The 23,544-nt window shown below is 46.6% G+C and overlaps 1 protein-coding gene across 1 annotated transcript; it reads right to left on the reverse strand.

Annotated features, from left to right (window-relative positions):
- Positions 1-3,402: 3,402 nt before the first annotated feature.
- On the reverse strand, positions 3,403-17,736 carry TULP3 (TUB like protein 3). Its single transcript, XM_066590883.1, has 11 exons — positions 17,598-17,736; positions 15,740-15,791; positions 15,304-15,472; positions 14,795-15,160; positions 14,283-14,386; positions 14,012-14,209; positions 12,418-12,530; positions 11,208-11,322; positions 10,032-10,130; positions 5,722-5,893; positions 3,403-5,643 (listed from the first exon to the last, which is right to left on the reverse strand). The coding sequence occupies exons 1-11, from the start codon at positions 17,630-17,632 to the stop codon at positions 5,510-5,512; spliced, it is 1,557 nt and encodes a 518-aa protein (XP_066446980.1). The 5' UTR covers positions 17,633-17,736; the 3' UTR covers positions 3,403-5,509.
- Positions 17,737-23,544: the final 5,808 nt, after the last annotated feature.

Below are 23,544 nucleotides of genomic sequence, written 5' to 3' on the forward strand. Positions count from 1 at the left end.
CGCCCGTCGGGGGGATTTAAACGCCCCCTGCTGGTGATTGGCTGCCAAGCAGACCCTCCCGGTTAAGGTGGAACGGGAGAGATGTGAGGGCACCCACGGCGCTAGAAAACGGGAGAGAACTATAAGTCCCAGCGGGACTCTCCTGCAGATAGCAGCATGCCAGCGGTTTGTAGGACTACAACTCCCAGCACGACTAGACTCCCCCTTCTAAAGGCAGTTTCCAGCATACAAGCTGTCAGGGAAGGATTGGAGTTCTAGTTTGACAAGTGAGAAGTCACAGGTTGAAAGTAACTGGCAGAACAGAACTACAACACCCAGCATGCATCACAGCATTTTATATACTCTGCACCTTCTGGCCACTTTTACTTTGCAGCCTGTGGCTCCTTATATACCAAGCGCCCTCTAGCCACTTTTACTTTGCAGCCTCTGGCCCCTTATATACCATGTACCTTCTGGCCACTTTTACTTTGCACACTCAGTTCCTTTATATACCCTGCACCTTTTGGCCACTTTTACTTGGCACATTGTGTCCCTTTATATACCCTACATCCTCTGGCCACTTTTACTGTACACGCTCTGGCCCCTTATATACACTTTGTCCTATGACCACTTTTACTTTGCACTCTCCTGCCCCTTATATACCATACACTCTATGGCCCCTCTTACCTTATGCCCTCTGGCCACATTTACTTTGCACCATCTGGTCCCTTGTATACCATGCGCTCCATAAGCACTTTTACTTTGCATCCTTTGGCCTCTTATACACCAAGCATCCTCTGGCCACATTTCCTTTGCACCCACTGGCTACTTATATAACCTGTCCCCTCTTATACTTTGAATTCTCTGACTCCTTTATATACCATGCACCCTCTGGCCCTTATATACCCTGCGCCCTATGACCACTATTACTTTGCATCATCTGGCCCTTTATAAAACCCTGCATCCTATGATAATTTTTACTTTACACCCTTTTACTTTACGCACTCTGGCTCTTTACATACCCTGCGTCCTATGACCCCTTTTACTTTGCACACTCTGGCATCTTATATATCCTGTACCCTCTTATATACCATGTGCCCTCTGGCCGTTTATTTACCTTGCCCCCTCTGGGCCCTTATATACTATGCACCCTCTTACGACTTTTATTTTATGCCCCGTGGCCCCTTATTTACACTGCGCTCTCTGGCCTTGTTTACTTTACACCCTATGACCACTTTTCTTTGGACACTTTTACCCATTATATACCCTGCATCATCTGGTCACTTATTTACCCCGTGTCATGTGTCCAGTTTTATTTTCCACCCTCTGTCACCTTTTATATTATGCACCCTATGACCACTTTTACTTTGCACAACCTTGCCCCTTATATAATTTGTGCCCTTTGAGCCACTTATATACCCTGCACCCTTAGTTCACTTTTACTTTGCACCCTCTGGCCCCTTATATACCATGCACTATCTGGCCACGTTTACTTTGCACCCTCTGGGTACTTATATGCCCTGTGCCCTTTGTCGACTTTTACATAGCACCCTCTGTCCCCTTATATACCCTGCGCCCCCTAGCCACTTTTACTTTTCAACCCTCTGGCTCCTTATATACCATGCATCCTTTGGCCCCTTTTACTTTACAACCCATGGCCCCTTATTTAACCTGTGCCCTCTGACCCCTATATATTATGCGCCCTCTGGCCCTTATATACCCCTGCATCCTATGATCACTTTTACTTTACACACTCTGGCTGTTTACATACCCTGCGCCCTCTGGCCCCTTTTACTTTACGCCCTCTGGCCCCTTATATACTCTGCGCTCTCTGACCACTTTTACCTCACACCCTCTGGCCCCTTGTATGCCATGTGCTCTTTGGCTACTTTTATTTTGCACCCACTGGCCACTTAAATGCTATGCAAGGGTCAGATATAATGGCCGGACTGTATTGGAGGGGTACAGATAACATATATTGGATACAACATAACTATCTGTCACGATAGGCTTCGACAAATGTGGATAATCATCCACAATTTACCACCGCGACACGATAACGACTACTTCTGATCACATAATGAGTTTTGTTTGAGCAGTAAAGGGTTAAAGGGGTTGTCTCGAGGAAGCAGTGAATTTTTTTTTTTGCCCAGTCCCCCTAATTAACCATACATTACTAAGCCCCCATGTAAATGACTTTTCTAGCTGGTTTCTACTTACAGTTCCAGCAACTTATAAAAATTTTCCCAAGATGGCCGCCGGCTCTTTTCCCTTCGCTTGCTGCAGCCCGACGTGCGCGCTCCCGAGACGCTACCAGCTGTGTCTCCCTGACAACCAGACGCCCCGCAGCCGCCGACCGGACCCCGGGATTGAACGCCGCCGACCAGTCACCCACCGCCAGGCAGCAGGTAACCGGCGCTAGCCCCCGGCTCCCCCGCGCTACGCCCCGGCCTCCCCGCGCTACGCCCCGGCCCCCCCGCGCTACGCCCCGGCCCCCCCGCGCTACGCCCCGGCCCCCCAGCGCTACGCCCCGGCCCCCCCCGCGCTAGACCCTGACAACAGACGAAGGCCCCTCGGCCCAGCGCTAGGTTCCGGAGCCCGGCGCTAGGTTCCGGAGCCCGGCGCTGGGCTCCGGGGCCTACCGCTGTGGCCCGGGACCTTCACCTGTTAGTGACACATCACCCCCGACCCATCACTTACCTGGGCGGCTTCTCGGGACAGCTGGACGGCTGGGCGGCTTCTCGGGACAGCTGGGCGGCTCCAGTTTCTGCACCTTCCTCTAACAGAGGATGGTAGCAGAATGGCCGCTCCAGCGCGCTCCCGAGAAGTGACAGCTCTTCTGCGCATGCGCAGAAGAGCTGTAGCGGCTAGCAGGCTGAAGCGGCTCGTGCTGAGAGCAGAAGACCGGACTGCGCAAGCGCGTCTAAAAAAGCAAGCTGCCAGCGAATTTAGACGGCACCATGGAGACGAGGACGCTAGCAACGGAGCAGGTAAGTGAATAACTTCTGTATGGCTCATATTTAATGCACAATGTACATTACAAAGTGCATTAATATGGCCATACAGAAGTGTATAACCCCACTTGATTCCGCGAGACAACCCCTTTAATCAGTAGCAGCCACCTGAAGATACAAAGTATCGGACATAATATGATTAGATACAATGCGTCAACCACTTTTACTTTGCACCCATCTCACCTCTGCCCACTTATATAGCCTGCACCCTCTGGACATTTTTACTTCGTATCCTTGGCTATACACCATGCGCCCTATGACTAGTGTTACATTATACCCTGCACCCTCTTGCCACTTATAAACCATATGCCCTCTGGCCATTTTGACCTTTTCAGTTTCCTTGGATCTCACCACTGCAGACTACTTTTTGGTGCCGTTACCCTTTAGAAGAAATAGAAAAATAGTCATCTTTGGTCAAAAGCCGAAATTCAATAACTTTATTGTGAAAATCCACATTATAAAAGTTCCATTTCTAAACTCTCAGGGTAGTCAGTGCCTTTGTGGGCGGAGCTCTGAACGGTGATTGGATGGAAACAAATGATCCCTTTTTATGATCTGAGTAGATAAAACATCCATAGAAAAATAGTTGCGGCCCCAGCTGCAGGCGACGTCTTCAGTAGTAACCTGCACGCAGCGTTCACCCAGTTGTGCCACAAGGTGGCGTCGCCTCCCTCTCAGTCATTGGTATAGATTACAGACTATGATGGATAATTATAGACGTTGGAATCCTAAAAGTGTGACTGTGGAACAACAAGTCCCAGCAGACCTGACAGGGCATTATGGATCTGCAGGACTTTCTACAGTCATCCATCACAAGCTGGGACTGGGGCAGTTCTTGGGACTAGAAGTGCAGGACTGGAATGTATGCTCCTCCCAACTGTCAGAACCTCCAGCCAATCAGCGCAGCTGAGGAATCACATGATGCTTCTCTGAAGCCCCACCCCCTAGGAACAATATCTTTGGAATCAGGCGGAGGGTCTTATACTGCCTTCTGAATGGCACTTTGGGACCCCAAAACTTTCCCTTTAAGACAGAGTATCATATGGCCACTATACACAGTGCCGTACACAATGTCAGACCTAAAGTGGCTATATGCAGAGAAAGCACCATCTACTATACACAGCGCTCCCATACATGTACAATATACAGCGCTGTACACAGGCCGAACGCTCCCATACATGTACTATATACAAACGCTGTACACAGGACGAGCGCTCCCATACATGTACTATATACAGCGCTGTACACAGGACGAGCGTTCCTATACATGTACTATACACAGAGCTGTACACAGGACGAGCGCTCCTATACATGTACTATACACAGAGCTGTACACAGGACGAGCGCTCCTATACATGTACTATACACAGAGCTGTACACAGGACGAGCGCTCCTATACATGTACTATACACAGCGCTGTACACAGGACGAGCGCTCCTATACATGTACGATATACAGCGCTGTACACAGGCCAAGCACTCCCATACATGTACGATATACAGCGCTGTACACAGGACGAACGCACCCATACATGTACTATACACAGCGCTGTACACAGGACGAGCGTTCCTATACATGTACGATATACAGCGCTGTACACAGGCCAAGCACTCCCATACATGTACGATATACAGCGCTGTACACAGGCCAAGCACTCCCATACATGTACGATATACAGCGCTGTACACAGGCCAAGCACTCCCATACATGTACGATATACAGCGCTGTACACAGGCCAAGCACTCCCATACATGTACGATATACAGCGCTGTACACAGGCCAAGCACTCCCATACATGTACGATATACAGCGCTGTACACAGGCCAAGCACTCCCATACATGTAGGATATACAGCGCTGTACACAGGCCAAGCACTCCCATACATGTACGATATACAGCGCTGTACACAAGCCAAGCACTCCCATACATGTACGATACACAGCGCTGTACACAGGCCAAGCACTCCCATACATGTACGATACACAGAGCTGTACACAGGCCAAGCACTCCCATACATGTACGATACACAGCGCTGTACGCAGGACGAGCGCTCCCATACATGTACTATACACAGCGCTGTTCGCAGGCCGAGCGCTCCCATACATGTACTATATACAGCGCTGTTCGCAGGACGAGCGCTCCTATACATGTACTGTACACAGCGCTGTACACAAGCTGAGCGCTCCCATACATGTACTATATACAAAGCTAATATAAGGCAGCAGCGAAGACACAGGAGACACTATACACAGTGCTGTACATTCTGTGTGCGGACCAGTATCATAGTCCGCCCCAAGGTTTCTATGTGCAAAGCATTGATTACAGCCGCAGTACGGATGTGCGGTCGCACCCAGAACTGTGGCAATTTGGGATAATTAAAGGCACGGTGGCTCCTCCAATCTCAGGAACAGCGCATTACGGATTTAATGAAATGGCAGCGGTGCGCATCGCTCCAGGACAGGGTCAGCTATGTGTGGACTTGGCAGGACGTGCGGAAACAGCATGGCTCTTCCTCCTCACTCACATGCCAGCTTGCTGTCAAAACTAGAGAGCGCCACGGAGAATGCTTGCAGGGCACAAAGTGGGTAGCTGTAGTCCAGGGTGAAGAGGCTCTCCGCCACGCGGCCGAACTGCATGACGATGTACTCAGCTGGGAGGGAGAGAAGAGGCACAATCAGACAGGAGCAGTGCCCCAGATCGGACGTACGTGATCAGCAGGGGCACTCACGGTCATTGTCGTGCACAATCTGGAAGTTCTTGACGGAGGCATGAGTGACGCGGCCATGGAAGTTCAGCACGTAGGACTGTGTGTCGTCGTTCCACACCGGGGCTTTATTGTGCAGCTCAATGATGTTCTCCTGACGTTTGCTCTGCCACCGGGACAGAAGGGTCTCTGACTCCTGCAACACGAGGAGAGTTAAGATGCGTCAGCGGCAAACAAAATCAGTGCCACTCTTCTCCATGTGGCCATATTTGGTACTGCAACTATAGAGCAGAGCTGTAATACCTCACACCGCGCAAAGGGGTCCTGTTTCTGGTTGACCCCTTCCCTCCGCAGGGCGTAAGCTTACGTCCTATGGATAGCATGCACTCAGAAGCTGTGCCTGCGCCATCCACAGCGGGAGCCAGTTGTGACCGACAGCCAGCCTCCTGCTGCAACAGCGGATATCGGTGAGAACGCGGATACCCGCTGTTAACCCATTTAATGTTGATCAAGGCATGTTAAGAATTCACAGAGGGAGGATGCTCCTTCCATGATGTCCTCAGCCCTCCGCCATGTAATTGTGGAAGTACTGCAATGTATCATCAGAGTGATCATAGCATCGCAAGTTAAAGGGGTTGTCCCGCGGCGGCAAGTGGGGTTATACACTTCTGTATGGCCATATTAATGCACTTTGTAATATAGATCGTGCATTAAATATGAGCCATACAGAAGTTATACACTTACCTCCTCCGGTTCTTCTGCGCATGCGCAGACCAGCTCTCCGGCGCGAGCAGGCCGGAGCGGCCCCATTCAACAGAGCAGAAGACCGGACAGCGCAAGCGCGTCTAATGGAAGGAGAAGGCAGCTTTAGTAGGCGCCATGGAGACGGAGACGCCAGCACCGGAGGGGGTAAGTGTATAACTTCTGTATGGCTCATATTTAATGCACGATGTATATTACAAAGTGCATTAATATGGCCATACAGAAGTGTACAAACCCACTTGCTGCCGCGAGACAACCCCTTTAAGTCCCCTACAGGGGCAGCAAAATGTAAAAAAAATGAAAATCTTAAAAAAAACATGTAAAAAGAATACTAAGGAAAAAGCCCTTTTTTGTGCACTTTTCCCTTTCTGTTTACAAGATATTTAAAAAGAGGAAAAAAAAAAGACGTTTGGTCTTATCTAGAGATGAGCGAGCGTACTCGGAAAAGCACTACTCGCTCGAGTAATTTGCTTTATCCGAGTATCGCTGTGCTCGTCCCTGAAGATTCGGGTGCCGGCACGGAGCGGGGAGCTGCAGGGGAGAGCGGGGAGGAACGGAGGGGAGATCTTTCTCTCCCTCTCTCCCGCCCGCTCTCCCCTGCTCCCCGCTGCGACTCACCTGTCAGCCGCAGCGGCACCCGAATCTTCAGGGACGAGCACAGCGATACTCGGATAAAGCAAATTACTCGAGCGAGTAGTGCTTTTCCGAGTACGCTCGCTCATCTCTAGTCTTATCCCATCCGTAATGACCTGTACAAGAATTAAACACACTTTTTAATCTGGACGGCAAACACTGTAATACAAAAGCTAAAAAATGGATACAAGGTGCTTTTTTTAAAAAAAACAATGCAATAAAAAGTAATCAAAAAAGCCCTAATTACCGCAAAGTGGTATAAATAAAAACTACAGCTCATCACGCAAAACCTGAAAGAGTGCTGGAACCCTTAACCCTTTCCAATCCACTGTCTGACGTCTGAAGACATTCTGATTAAAGGCTGTAGAGCTCCAAAGTTGGAAGACGTCCGGCAGGGTATTTTTACTGTATATTACTGGCTGCTCTGTTGTCGGGGGGCCTCTCCAGCATGTCCCATACTGCACTACTGGCTCTAGCCAGCAGACGGCGCCATTGTGTAATATCAGAAAGAGAAAGCCCCCTAGGAAACCCTGAATCCAAAATTGGATTGCAAAGGGTTAATGCAGCGGTGCAATAAAATATTTTCCAATAAAAAGGGTTTTATTGTGCAAAGTGGAAAAACCTGCATGGTTACCGCTGTAAAAATAAATCCCAAAAAGCTTTACAATACATTACATGGACTCAAATATACAGAGTGCATAAAACAAAAAAATAAAATAAATCCGCACTCAAGGATAAGATTAAAGGGGTTGTCCCGCGCCGAAACCTAAAATTTTTTTTTTAAACAGATCCCCACATTGTGCACAGTAAAAACGAATCCATTTGTTATTTTTAAAAAAATAAAATTCGCTTACCTGGATCCCCGTTCTGTAGCTTTGAAGATTCTTCTTTCAAAGATGGCACCACTGGTCTTCTCCCATGGTGCACCGTTGATGTTCTTCTCCAGTCTTGCGTTCCACTGCCGATTACAGCCACCTCATTGGCTGATCGGCACCACGTGATGGAGGCGGAGCTACGATGCCGCGGAGAAGAGGGAGGAGCCAGGACGCAGCTCGTGAGCCCGGACACATCCAGCGGAGGATTTCACTCTGCGCAAGCGGGACTGTTCGTGCGACTAGAGAAGAGGCTTCATCGTCGCCATGGAGACGGGGATGCCAGCACCAGAGGGGGTAAGTGTATAACTTCTGTATGGCCAATATTTAATACACGATGTATATTACAAAGTGCATTAATATGGCCATACAGAAGTGCTTAACCCCACTTGCTGTCGCAGGACAACCCCTTTAAATAATCAAGCGTATTATTTTTTATTACAATAGAGCAACACGGTTCGGTAAAGTAATACCTTTTTCAAGCTTATACAATAACCTAAAACACACAAACATATATATAAAAACTTACATGCCCGTTAAATTGCTTGCAGCCACGCCGAAAGCGTACTCCGCAATTAGGAGGGGGCGGGGTAGAGCCTCCTGACAATTCATTACATCAAGGGAGGACGGCACCCGAAACGCACGTTGTGTTCCAGGTGTTTGAATAAAACTTTATCAAGACTGCATTTACTGAACAGCAGTCTCCGCAAGAATCTGTGTGGGCACTAGTATAAACCAGAGAATGTTGGTTATATTTCATGTTGGTTATATTTCACATAACCAACATTGTGAGACAATATTCAAAATACATATGAATAAACATTTTAAAGATTACTGAAAACATATACTTTAATAAAAATCACCTATATTTTTTTAATATAATAATTAGCACAATGAACTATATAGGTTATAATCCAGCCGATGATTATTCGCTAAAGACAACACCTAATAGTCTCTTATCTAATCTCATTAATATAATTTTCTTTTGGAAGATTATAGGTATTAAATTATATATGAAATATTATATTAATGAGATTAGATAAGAGACTATTAGGTGTTGTCTTTAGCGAATAATCATCGGCTGGATTATAACCTATATAGTTCATTGTGCTAATTATTATATTAAAAAAATATAGGTGATTTTTATTAAAGTATATGTTTTCAGTAATCTTTAAAATGTTTATTCATATGTATTTTGAATATTGTCTCACAATGTTGGTTATGTGAAATATAAATGTACCGTATATAATCTCTGGTTTATACTAGTGCCCACACAGATTCTTGCGGAGACTGCTGTTCAGTAAATGCAGTCTTGATAAAGTTTTAGTCAAACACTTGGAACGCAACGTGCGTTCCGGGTGCCGTCCTCCCTTGATGTAATGAATAGTCAGGAGGCTCTACCCCGCCCCCTCCTAATTGCGGAGTACGCTCTCGGCATGGCTGCAAGCAATTACACGGGCATGTTAAGTTTTTATATATATGTTTGTGTGTTTTAGGTTATTGTATAAGCTTGAAAAAGGTATTACTTTACCGTAACGCGTTGCTCTATTGTAATAAATAATACACTTGATTATTCAATCTTATCCTTTTATTTTTTTGCTTTATGCACTCTGTATATAACAAGCCCCGGATTCCAGTGAGCTTGTTATTTATCCTGCTGCTCTCCGTGTGCTAACGGATTTGGGATTTAAGATTTTCTATACGTATACTTGGATCGTAGGTGTCAGCGAGGTACCTTGTAAAAGGTTCTCCTCGCTTGGTACCAGGTGAGTTAACACTCATTTACATATCTGGATAACAATCAAGAATACACCTGGCGCATCTTTAAAATATTTTCATGGACTCAAATATGGTACCAATAAAAACTATAGTTCGTCATGCAAAAAGCAAGCCCTCAACGGCTGTGTTGACGGGAAAATAAAAAAATTAGTCTTCTAATCTCGGGCACAAAGAAAACGCAGCACAATGAATTTTACTCCCTACGTAAAACCCACAAGTTCCCTGCTGGTCGCCATATTGCTGACTCCCACAGCGAGAAACCGTGTGATAACTGGTGTCAGAACTTACGTTTTGTGGCTGGAATGGACTGCGCTCATGGTTGATATTCATTCCCGGTATTAATACGGACATCTTCCTCGGCCCCTTGAAGCCCAGAACGTTGGTCTCCTGTTGGATGAGATGACATTAGAGGAACATGCTGGACACGCGGTGACCGGGATACAATGACTGCGTCCATTACTCTAAGAGTACTCAAAGAGTGGTCATAAATGGCTGCGCATCCAAGTGGAAGAATGTGGCAAGTGGGGTACCACAAGGCTCTGTCCCAGGCCCAGTGTTGTTCAACATTTTTATAAATGATCTGGAGGAAGGAATTGATGGGAAACTGACGAAATTTGCTGACGACACAAAGCTAGGAGGGATAGCTAACACTAGGGAAGAGAGGGAGAGTATTCAAAAAGATCTAGAAAAGATCTAGAAAAGCTTGAACAGTGAGTGGCGACTAACAGAATGGTATTTAACAAGGAGAAATGCAAAGTCCTACATCTGGGTGAGAAAAATGAAAAAAGAACATACAGAATGGGAGGAATTGAGCTAAGCAGCAGTACATGTGAAAAAGACTTGGGTATGCTAATAGATCATAGACTGAACATGAGTGAACAATGTGATGCAGCAGTCAAAAAGGCAAACACAATTCAGGGATGTATTAAGAGAATAGAGTCTAGATCACATGAGGTCATTATCCCCCTCTATTCTTCCTTGGTCAGACTTCATTTGGAATACTGTGTCATAGACATAGACAAACTGGAGCAAGTTCAGAGAAGAGTTACCAACAGCAGCGAGTGGTTTGTCAATCATGTCCTATGAGGAACGGTTAAAGGATCTGGGAATGTTTAGCTTGCAAAAAAGAAGGCTGAGAGGAGACTTAATAGCTGTCTACAAATATCTGAAGGGCTGTAACAGTGCAGAGGGATCAGCCCTATTCTCATCTGCACAAGGAAAGACTAGAAGCAATGGGATGAAACTGAAAAGGAGGAGAGACAGATTAGATATTGGACAGCGAGGGGCTCAATGAGTGGAACAGGTTACCACAGGAGGTGGCGATTTCTCCTTCAATGGAAGTCTTTAAACAAAGGCTGGACAAACATCTGTCTGGGATGATTTAGTGAATCCTGCACTGAGCAGGGGGTTGGACCAGATGACCCTGGAGGTTCCTTCCAACTCTACCATTCTAGGATAACATACGTAACAAACTGCAGCCAGCTCCTGCCGCACGCTGCCGCTGTCCAGCAACCCCCGAGCCTTGATTGGGTTCTCTCCGCTGTCATATACCGTGAATTTGGTCCCCATCAGGTTGGATCTAGCAAAATGAAGACAACAGGGGGTTAAAAATGGCATCAACAACCCAACGTGTTTTGGCTTTTAGCATAAGTGGCCCTGTATGTAGCCCCCTGTCTGATGCTGCTGTCATATTACTCTCTTCTACTGTCTGCATTAAGGAGCTCAGTAATAAACGACTGCAGGATCAGACTACACCAGGTTTGTAGTCTGTAACCATGGAGATGCAGATCTGCATGGGAAATGTAAACAGAAGATTTTAACCTCCTAAGAGCCGCCCTGTTTTGATCTTTTTTTGGCTCAGTATTAGAGACCCGCATCTAGTGGCTCGTTGGACTCCTTTGCCCTTCAGATCTGCAGCAATTCCTCATGCCGTAGATCCCACCAGGTGATGAAATCGTTCTGCAGGAATATCGGCCCCTGCAGACAGGAAGCTTCTTGTGAACAGCAGCACGGAGCAAAAGAAATCTAGATCCATCTGACCAAGAGATGCTTTTCCACTCAGTAATACAAGTTTTGCGCTCTTTTGACTGCCGGAGTGTCACTATTCTGTTTCTCTTAGACACAATGGCACTGGAAATGGTCACTGTTATATCCCATCCCTGCTAAAGAACGGTGAGTTGTGCACTGGACACGTTACTTGGAGCTTCAGCGTTGTATTCTGACCGTGGAGCACCTTTTCATCTGAATGATTCCTGACATCCTCCTCTGACCCCTTTTGGTGATGAATTGTTTCCGGCCACAGGATTCCCTTTTGCTGGAAGTTTTCCACCATCACACTATTCTCGGTATACTCTCCGTACTGTTACACGAGGAAACCCCCGACGGTTGGTAGTAAGACCCCAGTTAGTCTAGCACCGATGACCCGGCCTCGTTGGAAGTCGCTCAGATCGTTGGATTTTCCCATCTAATGTGGACTCACACTGAAACTGATGCACAGAAAACTTGTATTTTGATTTTATGCTGCACTCCGGGGTCACACGCAGAATTTCCACATGTGGAAGCACCAATCGTGAGAGGGCCAGGGGTCTATTAAAGGGGCCAGTCACTGTACATATTACACCCGTTGGAGTACATCAGCGATCTACACGTCTTCAGTATCTCGCCTTGTACGTACCGGAGTTTGCCTATAAAACTGCCCCCTTCCCGCGACATGTCAGTGGGGTCGATGGAAATGAGGTAATTGGAGGTTTTGCTTCTTTTCCTCTTTCGACCAGCAAGAAGGAAAACCTGCAAGTGAGAAGAAGGAGATAAGATAAATCCTACTGGCCTTAAAGGGGCACTCGACCAGCATGTATCCGATTATAGGAGGAAATCGCATAGCTAACACTTCCATTATATGAAGATGATATCAGGGCCGCTTCCTTGCTGAGTAGGGTAGATCTTAACCACTTGAGGATGCGGCCCTTTTTTTTCTTCATTTTTGGCTTTTCCTTGTCACTTTAAAAAGATTATAGCAGTTTTGTTTTTCCATTTCCATCGCTGTTGGAGGGCTTGTTGTTTGCAGGACGAGTTGTAGGTTTAGGGGGTTCTATATAATGTACTGAAAACTTTCCAAAATTTCTAAGTGGAGTGAAATGAAAGAAAAAAAAAACAATTTCGCCATCTCTTGTAAGGAGTCTTCTTTCTAGGGCGTACACATTGTGGCAAAAATTTCATTTTATTTTACGGGTCGGTTCAATTACTAAGATACTAAACATATAGTTTTTTTTCACTGTACTACTTTTAAAAAATAAAATATGTCTGGAAAACATATATGCATTTTGGAGTTCGTGTGAGTATTGATCGCTTTTTTTTACATTTTTCTTGGAGACGGCGTGACCAAAAATGCGCCATTCTGGCATTGCTGATATTTTTTCTGACGACGTTCACTATGCAAGATAAATATGCGCTACTTTGATGGATTGGACTTTTATGAACATGTTGATATCAAATTCGTTTATTTTTATTCTTAATATGGAAAAAAGTTCTTTTTTTTTTTCTTTCCCTTCCAATAATTACAAAAACACTTTTTTGCATCTCTTCTTCAGCCCCCACAGGCAATTTGAATTTGCGATCTTTTGATCGGTCATACAGTACAATGTAATACCAAATTATTACATTATACGGCAGTTTATGAACCACACAGGCATTTATTAATGGTAGCCCTGGGAGCCTGCAAAAGGCCCCTGGGTGCCATGGCAACCGAATAGCACCCCTCAATCACAACGCATTGGGGAAGGGGATTTCGGACCCCTAAACAATAATCAGAGCATTTAAATGCTACTGTCAGAATTGACAGCGGCATATAGAAACTTAATAGCCGTGATCAGCATTAGTGCTGACAGCGGCTGTCGCAGGTGTCTGCTATCACAGACGGACGGCACCCACCTTGTATGGAACGGGATCGGATCACAATCCTGCTCCATATAAACCCCATACATCTAGGACGTAAATGTACGCCCTGTGGTGTTAAGGGGTTAATTTGCACCCTGGGCCTCGGAAGACCTGCATGATAGCTCATTACATGGATTTCAATAAGAAATGCACAATGCTTCATTTGACCTGTGGGGGTGCTGTAAAGGAATGTCGATTCCACAACAAATTACAGCTGATCACTAGGGGTGTGAGAAGTGGGATACCCTGTCATCAGGTCGTGAGACCTTTCTAACAAAAATGGAATGTCCTATATGGACGACCACTTAAAGAGGTGACTGTACCAGTTTCCTTACCTTCCGGGTGTCCTCCCTCTCCAGGTGCATGTAATAGGTTGGATAAAGACCGCGGTCCATCCCCTTCTTGTCGCGGCTGATTCGGCACTTTATAGTGACACCACGAGGCGCTGGACGTAAAGCAAACTCCTTTAGGTCTCCAACATCCACTACCTCTCCCAATGATGCTGCTGGCGCAGTGTCTGCAGTGGCCGAGTCCTGAAAGACACACGAAGAGTTAATAATGAAGGGACAATGACTGATCTGTAACAGTCCGGACTCCGATACGTACCGTCAGGGACTTTTTGCTGGAGGAAGATCCAGGACGAGTGCTGCCCGACCCCGACTCCCCCTCATCGGAGGACTCCTCATCAAACTTAAGGTTGTCTGATATACCTATAAGAAGTATGTAACATGTATGTACAGGATAAGTAATGTATGCACACAGTGACTCCAACAGCAGAATAGTGAATGCAGCTCTGGAGTATAATACAGGATGTAACTCAGGATCAGTATAGGATAATGTATGTACAAAGTGACTCCACCAGCAGAATAGTGAGTGCAGCTCTGGAGTATAATCCAGGATGTAACTCAGGATCAGTACAGGACAAGTAATGTATGTACACAGTGACTCCACCAGCAGAATAGTGAGTGCAGCTCTGGGGTATAATACAGGATATAACTGAGGACCAGTCATGGTTTGTGACATATATATAATCTCCTAGAAGTGGTTAAAGGTTTATATCAGGTGTATTATAATGGATGAATTTATGATGAGTGATGTGAATGCACAGTAACACCCGCCTCTCTCCTGCAGCATTTCTTGAAGGTCCCGTCTGGACACATCTGGATTTGTGGGGGCTTCTTCCTCCTCTTCAGGGCGTGGTCTGGTAATCGGCTCACTGGGAGCAGAACGGGTCTTCACCTCCTTTAAGGCGCTTTGGGCTTGGCTGGAAGCAGGCTGGGACTTTGTCTCCGGGGTTCTGGATGTGTTTCTGCTTTCTCTTGGAGACAGGTTTCCCGGAGGCCAGCCATTCACCTCACTGGAGTTCGGTCTGGAGTCGTCCGATGGGATCTCATCAGGGCAGGTTTCTCCCACTGACACAATGTGGATCTTGTACTCCAGCTCCTGGCTCTCTGAGCTGAGGAAGGCTGCCGGTCCGTCTATCCCTGAGCAGAGCAGAAGACACTGAGCAAGCAGGGCCATAATAACCCTACAGCCAGCACTATCCAGTACTGTGCTGCCATCTACTGACATGGATCCGTTACTATAGCTCTATATTTTAGAACCACTAAAAACCTTCCGTCCTCACCATGTAAGACGACATCTGAGGGAGTAGATCGGGGGGTCTGACACTGCATCAGGGGGGCTTGCTCCTCGCTCTTCTTGGCTCGGCCGCGCCGTGCTCTGGACTCCTGGTTGGGCTGTACCATGTGCGGCTCCTGCCTCTTCTTCCTCTGTTTCTGCTCCAGGAGGGTGCGCTATACACAGAAGACACAATGTACATTATAGATGGGACACGTGGGGCCCCGGGCAGTTGTATAAGGAGATCATCACAGTTCTCAGTCATATCATTGTGTGAAAGCAACAGATAAGATATTGTGTTAATCCTCACACCCTGGGCACAGGCCGCAGCACGGAGATAAGAGAGGAAGACAAGATAACCAATACAGTAAGCATACAGAGATTATCACACCAGGCACATGTAAGGACCCGGCGCCAACGCTGCACCAACCCTGTCCACGCACCTGGTTGTGAAGCTTGAGCTGGCGGAGGCGGGCATTCTCATCATCCAGGATACTGCAAACATAAACAATCTGTATTAGAGCAGGGGTGTCTCAGTAGAACGTGAGTGGAAGATGGGGGTCCCAGTATGACATGAGAGGATGATGCTGGGGGTCTCAGTATGAGGTGATGATGATGATGGGGGTCTCAGTATGGGGTGATGATGATGGGGGTCTCATTATAGGGTAATGATGGGGTCTCAGTATGGGGTGATGATGATGGGGGGCTCCGTATGAAGTGATGATGATGGGGGTCTCATTATAGGGTAATGATGGGGTCTCAGTATGTGGTGATGATGATTAGGGTCTCAGTATGAGGTGATGATGATGGGGGGCTCCGTATGAAGTGATGATGATGATGGGGGTCTCTGTATGAGGTAATGAGGATGAGGTCTTAGTATGAGGTGATGAAGATTAGAGGGTCTCAGTATGGGGTGGTAATAAGGATGATAGGGGTCTCAGTATGAGGTGATGAGGATGAAGATGGGGTTCTCAGTATGAAGTGATGAGAATGATGATTGGGGTCTCAGGAGGTGATGGTGATGATGATGATGATGACGAGGGTCTCAGTAGGAGGTGATGATGATGGGGGTCTCAGTATGGAGTAATGATGGGGGTCTCAGTATGGAGTAATGATGGGGGTCTCAGTATGGGGTGTTGATGATGAGGGTCTCAGTATGAGGTGATGATGATGGGGGGCTCCATATAAGGTGATGATGATGGGGGGCTCCGTATGAGGTAATGAGGATGGGGGTCTCCGTATGGGGTGATGATGATGAAGTCTTAGTATGAGGTGGTAATAAGGATGATGGGGGTCTCAGTATGAGGTGATGAGGATGATGATGGGGGTCTCAGTATGAAGTGATGAGGATGATGATGGGGTCTCAGTATGAGGTGATAATGATTTGGGGTCTCACTATGAGATGATGAAGGGGGTCTCAGTATGGATTAATGATGGGGGTCTCAGTATGGGGTGTTGATGATGAGGGTCTCAGTATGAGGTGATGATGATGGGGGGCTCCGTATGAAGTGATGATGATGATGGGGGTCTCTGTATGAGGTAATGAGGATGAGGTCTTAGTATGAGGTGATGAAGATTAGAGGGTCTCAGTATGGGGTGGTAATAAGGATGATAGGGGTCTCAGTATGAGGTGATGAGGATGAAGATGGGGTTCTCAGTATGAAGTGATGAGAATGATGATGGGGTCTCAGTATGAGATGATGTTAGGGGTCTCAGTATGAGGTGATGATGGGGGTCTCAGGAGGTGATGATGATGATGATGAGGGTCTCAGTAGGAGGTGATGATGATGGGGGTCTCAGTATGGAGTAATGATGGGGGTCTCAGTATGGGGTGTTGATGATGAGAGTCTCAGTATGAGGTGATGATGATGGGGGGCTCCATAGAAGGTGATGATGATGGGGGGCTCCATATGAGCTAATGAGGATGGGGGTCTCAGTATGGGGTGATGATGATGAAGTCTTAGTATGAGGTGGTAATAAGGATGATGGGGGTCTCAGTATGAGGTGATGAGGATGATGATGGGGTCTCAGTATGAGGTGATGAGGATGATGATGGGGTCTCAGTATGAGGTGATGATGATTTGGGGTCTCACTATGAGATGATGAAGGGGGTCTCAGTATGGAGTAATGGTGGGGGTCTCAGTATGGGGTGTTGATGATGAGGGTCTCAGTATGAGGTGATGATAATGGGGGTCTCAGTAGGAGGTGATGATGATGATGGGGGTCTCAGTAGGAGGTGATGAGGATGATGATGGGGGTCTCAGTAGGAGGATGGTGTGGTGTCTGCTGCCCCCCCGGTACCTGGCTCCGGTTCCCCAGTCTCCGTTGGAGTCCATTTCGCAGCTTCTTCCCCGTGTAGACTACTGAGTTCAGTCCCTTAGCAACCAGCCCGCTCCTAACAACCACACCCGGCAGTGTCCTGCCTCCCCATTGGCCTGGGGTCTCACAGGATTGGCTGATGGAGCAGCTGAGCGTCCTGGGGGCGGGGCCAGCACTGAGGAATGAGGGGCGGGGCCAAGTGCTGACTGAGGGAGACAAAAGTGCTGCTGATTGAATATGGAAACTTTATGTATAACATCCAGAGACCATAATATATATGTGTGCGATACAGATGAAGGCGCTGGATGTTACACAGAAAGTGTCCATATGCAGTCAGTAGCACTTGTGTCTCCCCAGTCAGTGCAGGGTCTGTATACTGTTATATATATATACACAGCAGGCCCCTTGTGTGTGCAGCCGAGCATTATCCTGCTAGAAGCCGCCATGAGAGGAATACATATGGCTGCAGGATGTCCTGAACATATCGCTGAGCTGTCATTGCCCCTTGTACCACTGGTAGGGGGAACCGACTGTCTTATGTGATGGACACCAGACCATCACACCAACAGGGGGCAGTGTGCCCCTCTGCAGCAAAGTCACAATTGAGGCGCTCTCCCCGAGGTCTCCAGACACGAACACGGCTGTCGTCAGCGCCCAAACTAAACCTGGATTCATCACTGAAGACAACCAGGTTCCACACCGCAGCGTCCAGTTTCATCATTCATAACATCCCTGCAACTGGAGGCGACGGTGGGGGTCAGAGGCCGAACATGTAATGGGGGCCATGAGTCCAAATTTCCTACAGCCAAGTGCAGGGAAATGGTCCGACAGACACAGGGGTGTAACAATAGCGCCCCCTGTCTCTGGATGGCGAACAACGGAATAGTTGGAGCTGCTGGTGCTTGTCGGACAATCAGACGGTCCTCTCTACTGGTGGTCTGTAGGGGACGATCCTGAGCCTGGTCACCTTGTGTGCCCTCACAAATCCACTGATCCCAACACCTTCTAACAGTCTGGTCAGACGCTCCTCTCTACTAGTGATCTGTTGGGGTGTCCTGAGCCCAGTCACCTTTTGTGCCCCCATCCACTGGTCCCAACAGCCCCTAACAGTCTGGTCAGACACTCCCCTCTACTGGTGGTCTGTAGAGGGCATCCTGAGCCCGGTCACCTTGTGTGCCTTCACACATCCACTGGTCCCAACACCTTCGAACAGTCTGGTCAGACACTCCTCTCTACTGGTGGTCTGTAGGGGGCGTCTCTGGCCGCTGGCAGGGTCAGATTCCGCAGTGGTCTCCCGAATGCAGAATCCGACCCACCCATGGACATAAGGCCAATAGGGCCATTTAGACACAACAATTCCCCCTCAAAAGTCGCTCAAAAGACATCTTTTGAGCGATAATCGTATGCATTTACACGGCAAAATGATCGCTTAAACTGAAGTTTGAGTGACAGTTTTGAGCGTTCACTTTGCATAAGTGTGTAAATGAAGGCTCGCGCTGTATGCAGAAGACAAGCAGGACTGCTATATGCTGCATATAGCTGTTGTCTTCTTAGAAAATGTACTTTAAAATGCGCCTCACTTGCAGTTTAAAAATGCTTTTGTAGCTAAATGAAAGGTGGACTTACCCAGTGCCAGAAGGGTTAATCCGGTGGTGAAGGAGTTAACCCCTCTGCACCTGTTGTCCACGTTAGCCTTCAGCAGGTTTCTTGCTTCTCCATGTTTCTTTTTTGGAGTGGCGTCCAGGGATATCCTTTCACCGTGTTTGCAAGCACGGTCGGGCTGGATAACTTAGTATAAAAGTAAAAAATAAAAACTATCCCGCGCCTTGGCAGAAAACCAATCTTTTTTTATTCTTTAAAACAACGCGTTTCAACACAATATGTGTCTTTTTCAAGTTCATGATGCCAAGGCGCGGGATAGTTTTTATTTTTATTTTTTACTTTTATACTATGTTGTCTTCTTAGAGCGCTCAGCTGACACACAGCTGAGCGCTCCGAGAGGGGTATACAGAACACAGATGCAGCACTTTCTTCTGCATACTCCTACTGTGTTCACGGAGCGTACAGCTGAGCGCTCCGAGTGGGGTATGCAGAACACAGCTGGAGCTCTGTCTTCTTCATACTCAGTCTGTGTTTTCCGAGCGGGATACCAGCTAAAACAATAGTATTAGCGGTATGCCGCTAAGAACTCAGCACACGTCACTGATAAGGCTCATCGTTCTCTTTCAGCTTGCAGAAAGACAACGATGAACAACTCGTTACTGAAAACTGCACGATGTCCGTGCGTTCAGACCCGATTCTCGCCCAAAAGACGGCTTTGGGTCTACATAGGCCTTAAGACGTGTAGAGACTGATTTTACGTGGAGGTAATATGGCACAGATGCTGCCGGGTAGAAGTGAACATCTACCCCAGCGAAAAGCTTCCATTGGTCAGGGGTTTTAGCCACTCAGCCGCTGTTACCAGCTGGCTCCCAAAACCACCCAGAGCAGGACAAGAGGTGAAGTAAATAGAAATTTGGCAGGAAAGCTCTCAGCCAAGCAGGGGTCCAAAGAGCAGCTCAGTGCTAAAGATTAAATCCCATGCATTTTCTTGGGTGTTTCCATATTTTAGGCCACCCCCTGTATGTGTGTAATATACAGAGCCCCTCAGACCAGTCTCACACAGGAGTTTGTTAAACGCAGATTTTAGAACGGTGTTTTGAAACGTGTTCGACAGCGCTTTTAACCCCCCTCAGCACTACAATAGGTGATACGGTGCGCTAAAAAGCGCTGAAACTCACTAAAACGCTGGTCTGAGAAGCCTCATTGAAATCAGTGAAGGCTCAGTATAGCCGTTTCAAACTCCCACTAAAACGCTGTAATAAACGCATATGAGTGGCCTAATACATGTCTGTAGTATACAGATCCTGAGACACATATGTGTAACATAGAGTCCATGTGATGTCACATGTACTGTATATACCGTACATGTGATACATACATGTTATGTCCCAGGCTCTATATATTACATATACATCGCCTCACAGAGATAACACCCCACTATGAAGATTTTCAGAAAAACAAGTTCTGCAAATGAATGCAGTTTGAGGCTCCCGATTGGGGAAGAAAGAGTCAGTGAAGACAAATCCGGAGACGGCCCACCCAGAAAAGGGCGTTGTGTCACTGCTGTGCCTGGATAAATATTAATGAGCGACACCGAGAGCAGTTTTATCAAATGGAGTTTACCAAGGCCTGCTTTACACGGGCGAGAAAACTGCGCACGGTTTGTGCGTTGCAAGACGTACAAATATGAACCCCATTCTCTTAAATGGTGTCATACACATGAGCGAGTTTTGTTTCCACATGGCACCGCGATGCGAGAATAAAACCACGGCAGGTCCTATCTTGTGCGTCCTTTCGCATCGCACCACAAATTGCGAAAGGTTTCCTAATGAATATGGCCCGATATTGCGCACGCCCGTGTGAAGTTAGCCTTAAGGTTTCATCGCAGTGCTACACACAGCCAGTTATATCTTAACGCGGCAGAAAGGCAACGGGATGTCACAAGTGTGCATAGAATCCGGATCCGATGGTCAGCAGAATGAAATGTGCATCATCGTTGTGACGTCTGTCTCAGTCCCACAACGTACAGATCGCCATCACGCAGTAGTGGCTCCACAATCTACAGCTGGCGCCATTCTGCAGAGCATACGCACAGATTTGGATGCTCCAATATCAACCATGACTGTTTCTGGAAGACTGGCTGAGGCAGGTTTTCAGACAGGTTGTCCGTTGCGAAAACTGTCCCTCGTATCGCACCATCGTCATGAACACCTGCTGTGGTGCCGCTCCAGAGCTACCTGGCGTACCGAATGGCACGGTGTGGATTACAGTGCGGCACGAGATCCTGGCACAGCAATGATGATTTCTGAGGGTCTGGCAGTGTTCTGGCCTGCAGACCCCCTACATTTCATCAGTGCTGCTTATATGTTGGTCGGGCATGGAAAAACCAAAGCAACTTTCACACTGTAAGATAACCATGTAAATCGCTCGTAAGATCTAGCGGTTTGTAAGATAATTGTGCAGAGCGATCGCGTGCAGCGAAAGAACGATCGGCAGTGAAGTGCTAATCAGATCTTTCATGGAGACCTAAAAATCACCATTGGTCTGGTGCTGCGCGGTTCTGTGTAAAGAGACGGGCGGCCGGAACGAGCTGCGCATCCATTCACTGAGCGATAATGTAAAAACACATGAGCGAACAGCGCTGCAAGGCTGTTTGGCACCGAAGTGTCCGACAGTCGTCTTGTGTATAATGGGCCTAACCCTTTCCAATCCAATGTTGGCCCTCAGACATTAAGATTTTCCTGCATAGCTCCAATGTCAGTCGAGGGGTTTCTAACAGTATACAGTACAGCGCTCTGATGTCAGATGTGGTTCTGCATATATTACAGTATACAGGACAGCGCTCTGATGTCAGGGGTTGTTCTGCATATATATATATATATATATATATATACAGTATATATATTTATATATATATATTACAGTATACAGGACAGCGCTCTGATGTCAGGGGTGGTTCTGCGCATATATAACAGTATACAGGACAGCGCTCTGATGTCAGGGGTTGTTCTTAATATATATATATATCAGTATACAGGGCAGCGCTCTGATGTCGGAGGTTGTTCTTAATATATATATATCAGTATACAGGACAGCGCTCTGATGTCGGAGGTTGTTCTGCATATATATATATATATATATATGATACAGTATACAGGACAGCGCTCTGAGGTTGTTCTGCATATATATGTTACAATATACAGGACAGCATTCTGATGTCAGAGGCTGTTCTGCATATATATATATATATATATATATATGATACAGTATACAGGACAGCGCTCTGTCAGGGGTTGTTCTGCATATATATATATTACAGTATACAGGACAGTGCTCTGATGTCGGAGGTTATTCTGCATATATATGTTACAGTATACAGGACAGCGTTTTGATGTCAGAGGCTGTTCTGCATATATATATATATATATATATATATATATATATATATATATATGATACAGTATACAGGACAGCTCTCTGATGTCGGAGGCTGTTCTGCATATATATATGATACAGTATACAGGACAGCGTTCTGATGTCAGAGGCTGTTCTGCATATATATATATATATATATATATATATATATATATACATATATATATATGATACAGTATATAGGACAGCGCTATGATGTCGGAGGCTGTTCTACATATATATGATACAGTATACAGGACAGCGTTTTGATGTCAGAGGCTGTTCTGCATATATATATATATATATATATATATATGATACAGTATACAGGACAGCTCTCTGATGTCGGAGGTTGTTCTGCATATATGTTACAGTATACAGGACAGCGTGCTGATGTCAGAAGCTGTTCTGCATATATATATGATACAGTACACAGGACAGCGCTCTGAGGTCGGAGGTTGTTCTGCATATATATATGATACAGTATACAGGACAGTGCTCTGATGTCGGGGGTTGTTCTTAATATATATATATCAGTATACAGGACAGCGCTCTGATGTCGGAGGTTGTTCTGCATATATATGTTACAGTATACAGGACAGCGCTCTGATGTCAGAAGCTGTTCTGCATATATATATATATGATACAGTATACAGGACAGCTCTCTGATGTCGGAGGTTGTTCTGCATATATATGTTACAGTATACAGGACAGCGCTATGATGTCGGAGGCTGTTCTGCATATATATATATGATACAGTACACAGGACAGCGCTCTGAGGTTGTTCTGCATATATATGTTACAGTATACAGGACAGCGCTCTGAGGTTGTTCTACATATATATATATGATATAGTATATAGGACAGCGCTATGATGTCGGAGGCTGTTCTACATATATATGTTACAGTATAC

The sequence above is a fragment of the Eleutherodactylus coqui genome, chromosome 2 (assembly GCF_035609145.1).
Source record: "Eleutherodactylus coqui strain aEleCoq1 chromosome 2, aEleCoq1.hap1, whole genome shotgun sequence".
NCBI lineage: Eukaryota > Metazoa > Chordata > Amphibia > Anura > Eleutherodactylidae > Eleutherodactylus > Eleutherodactylus coqui.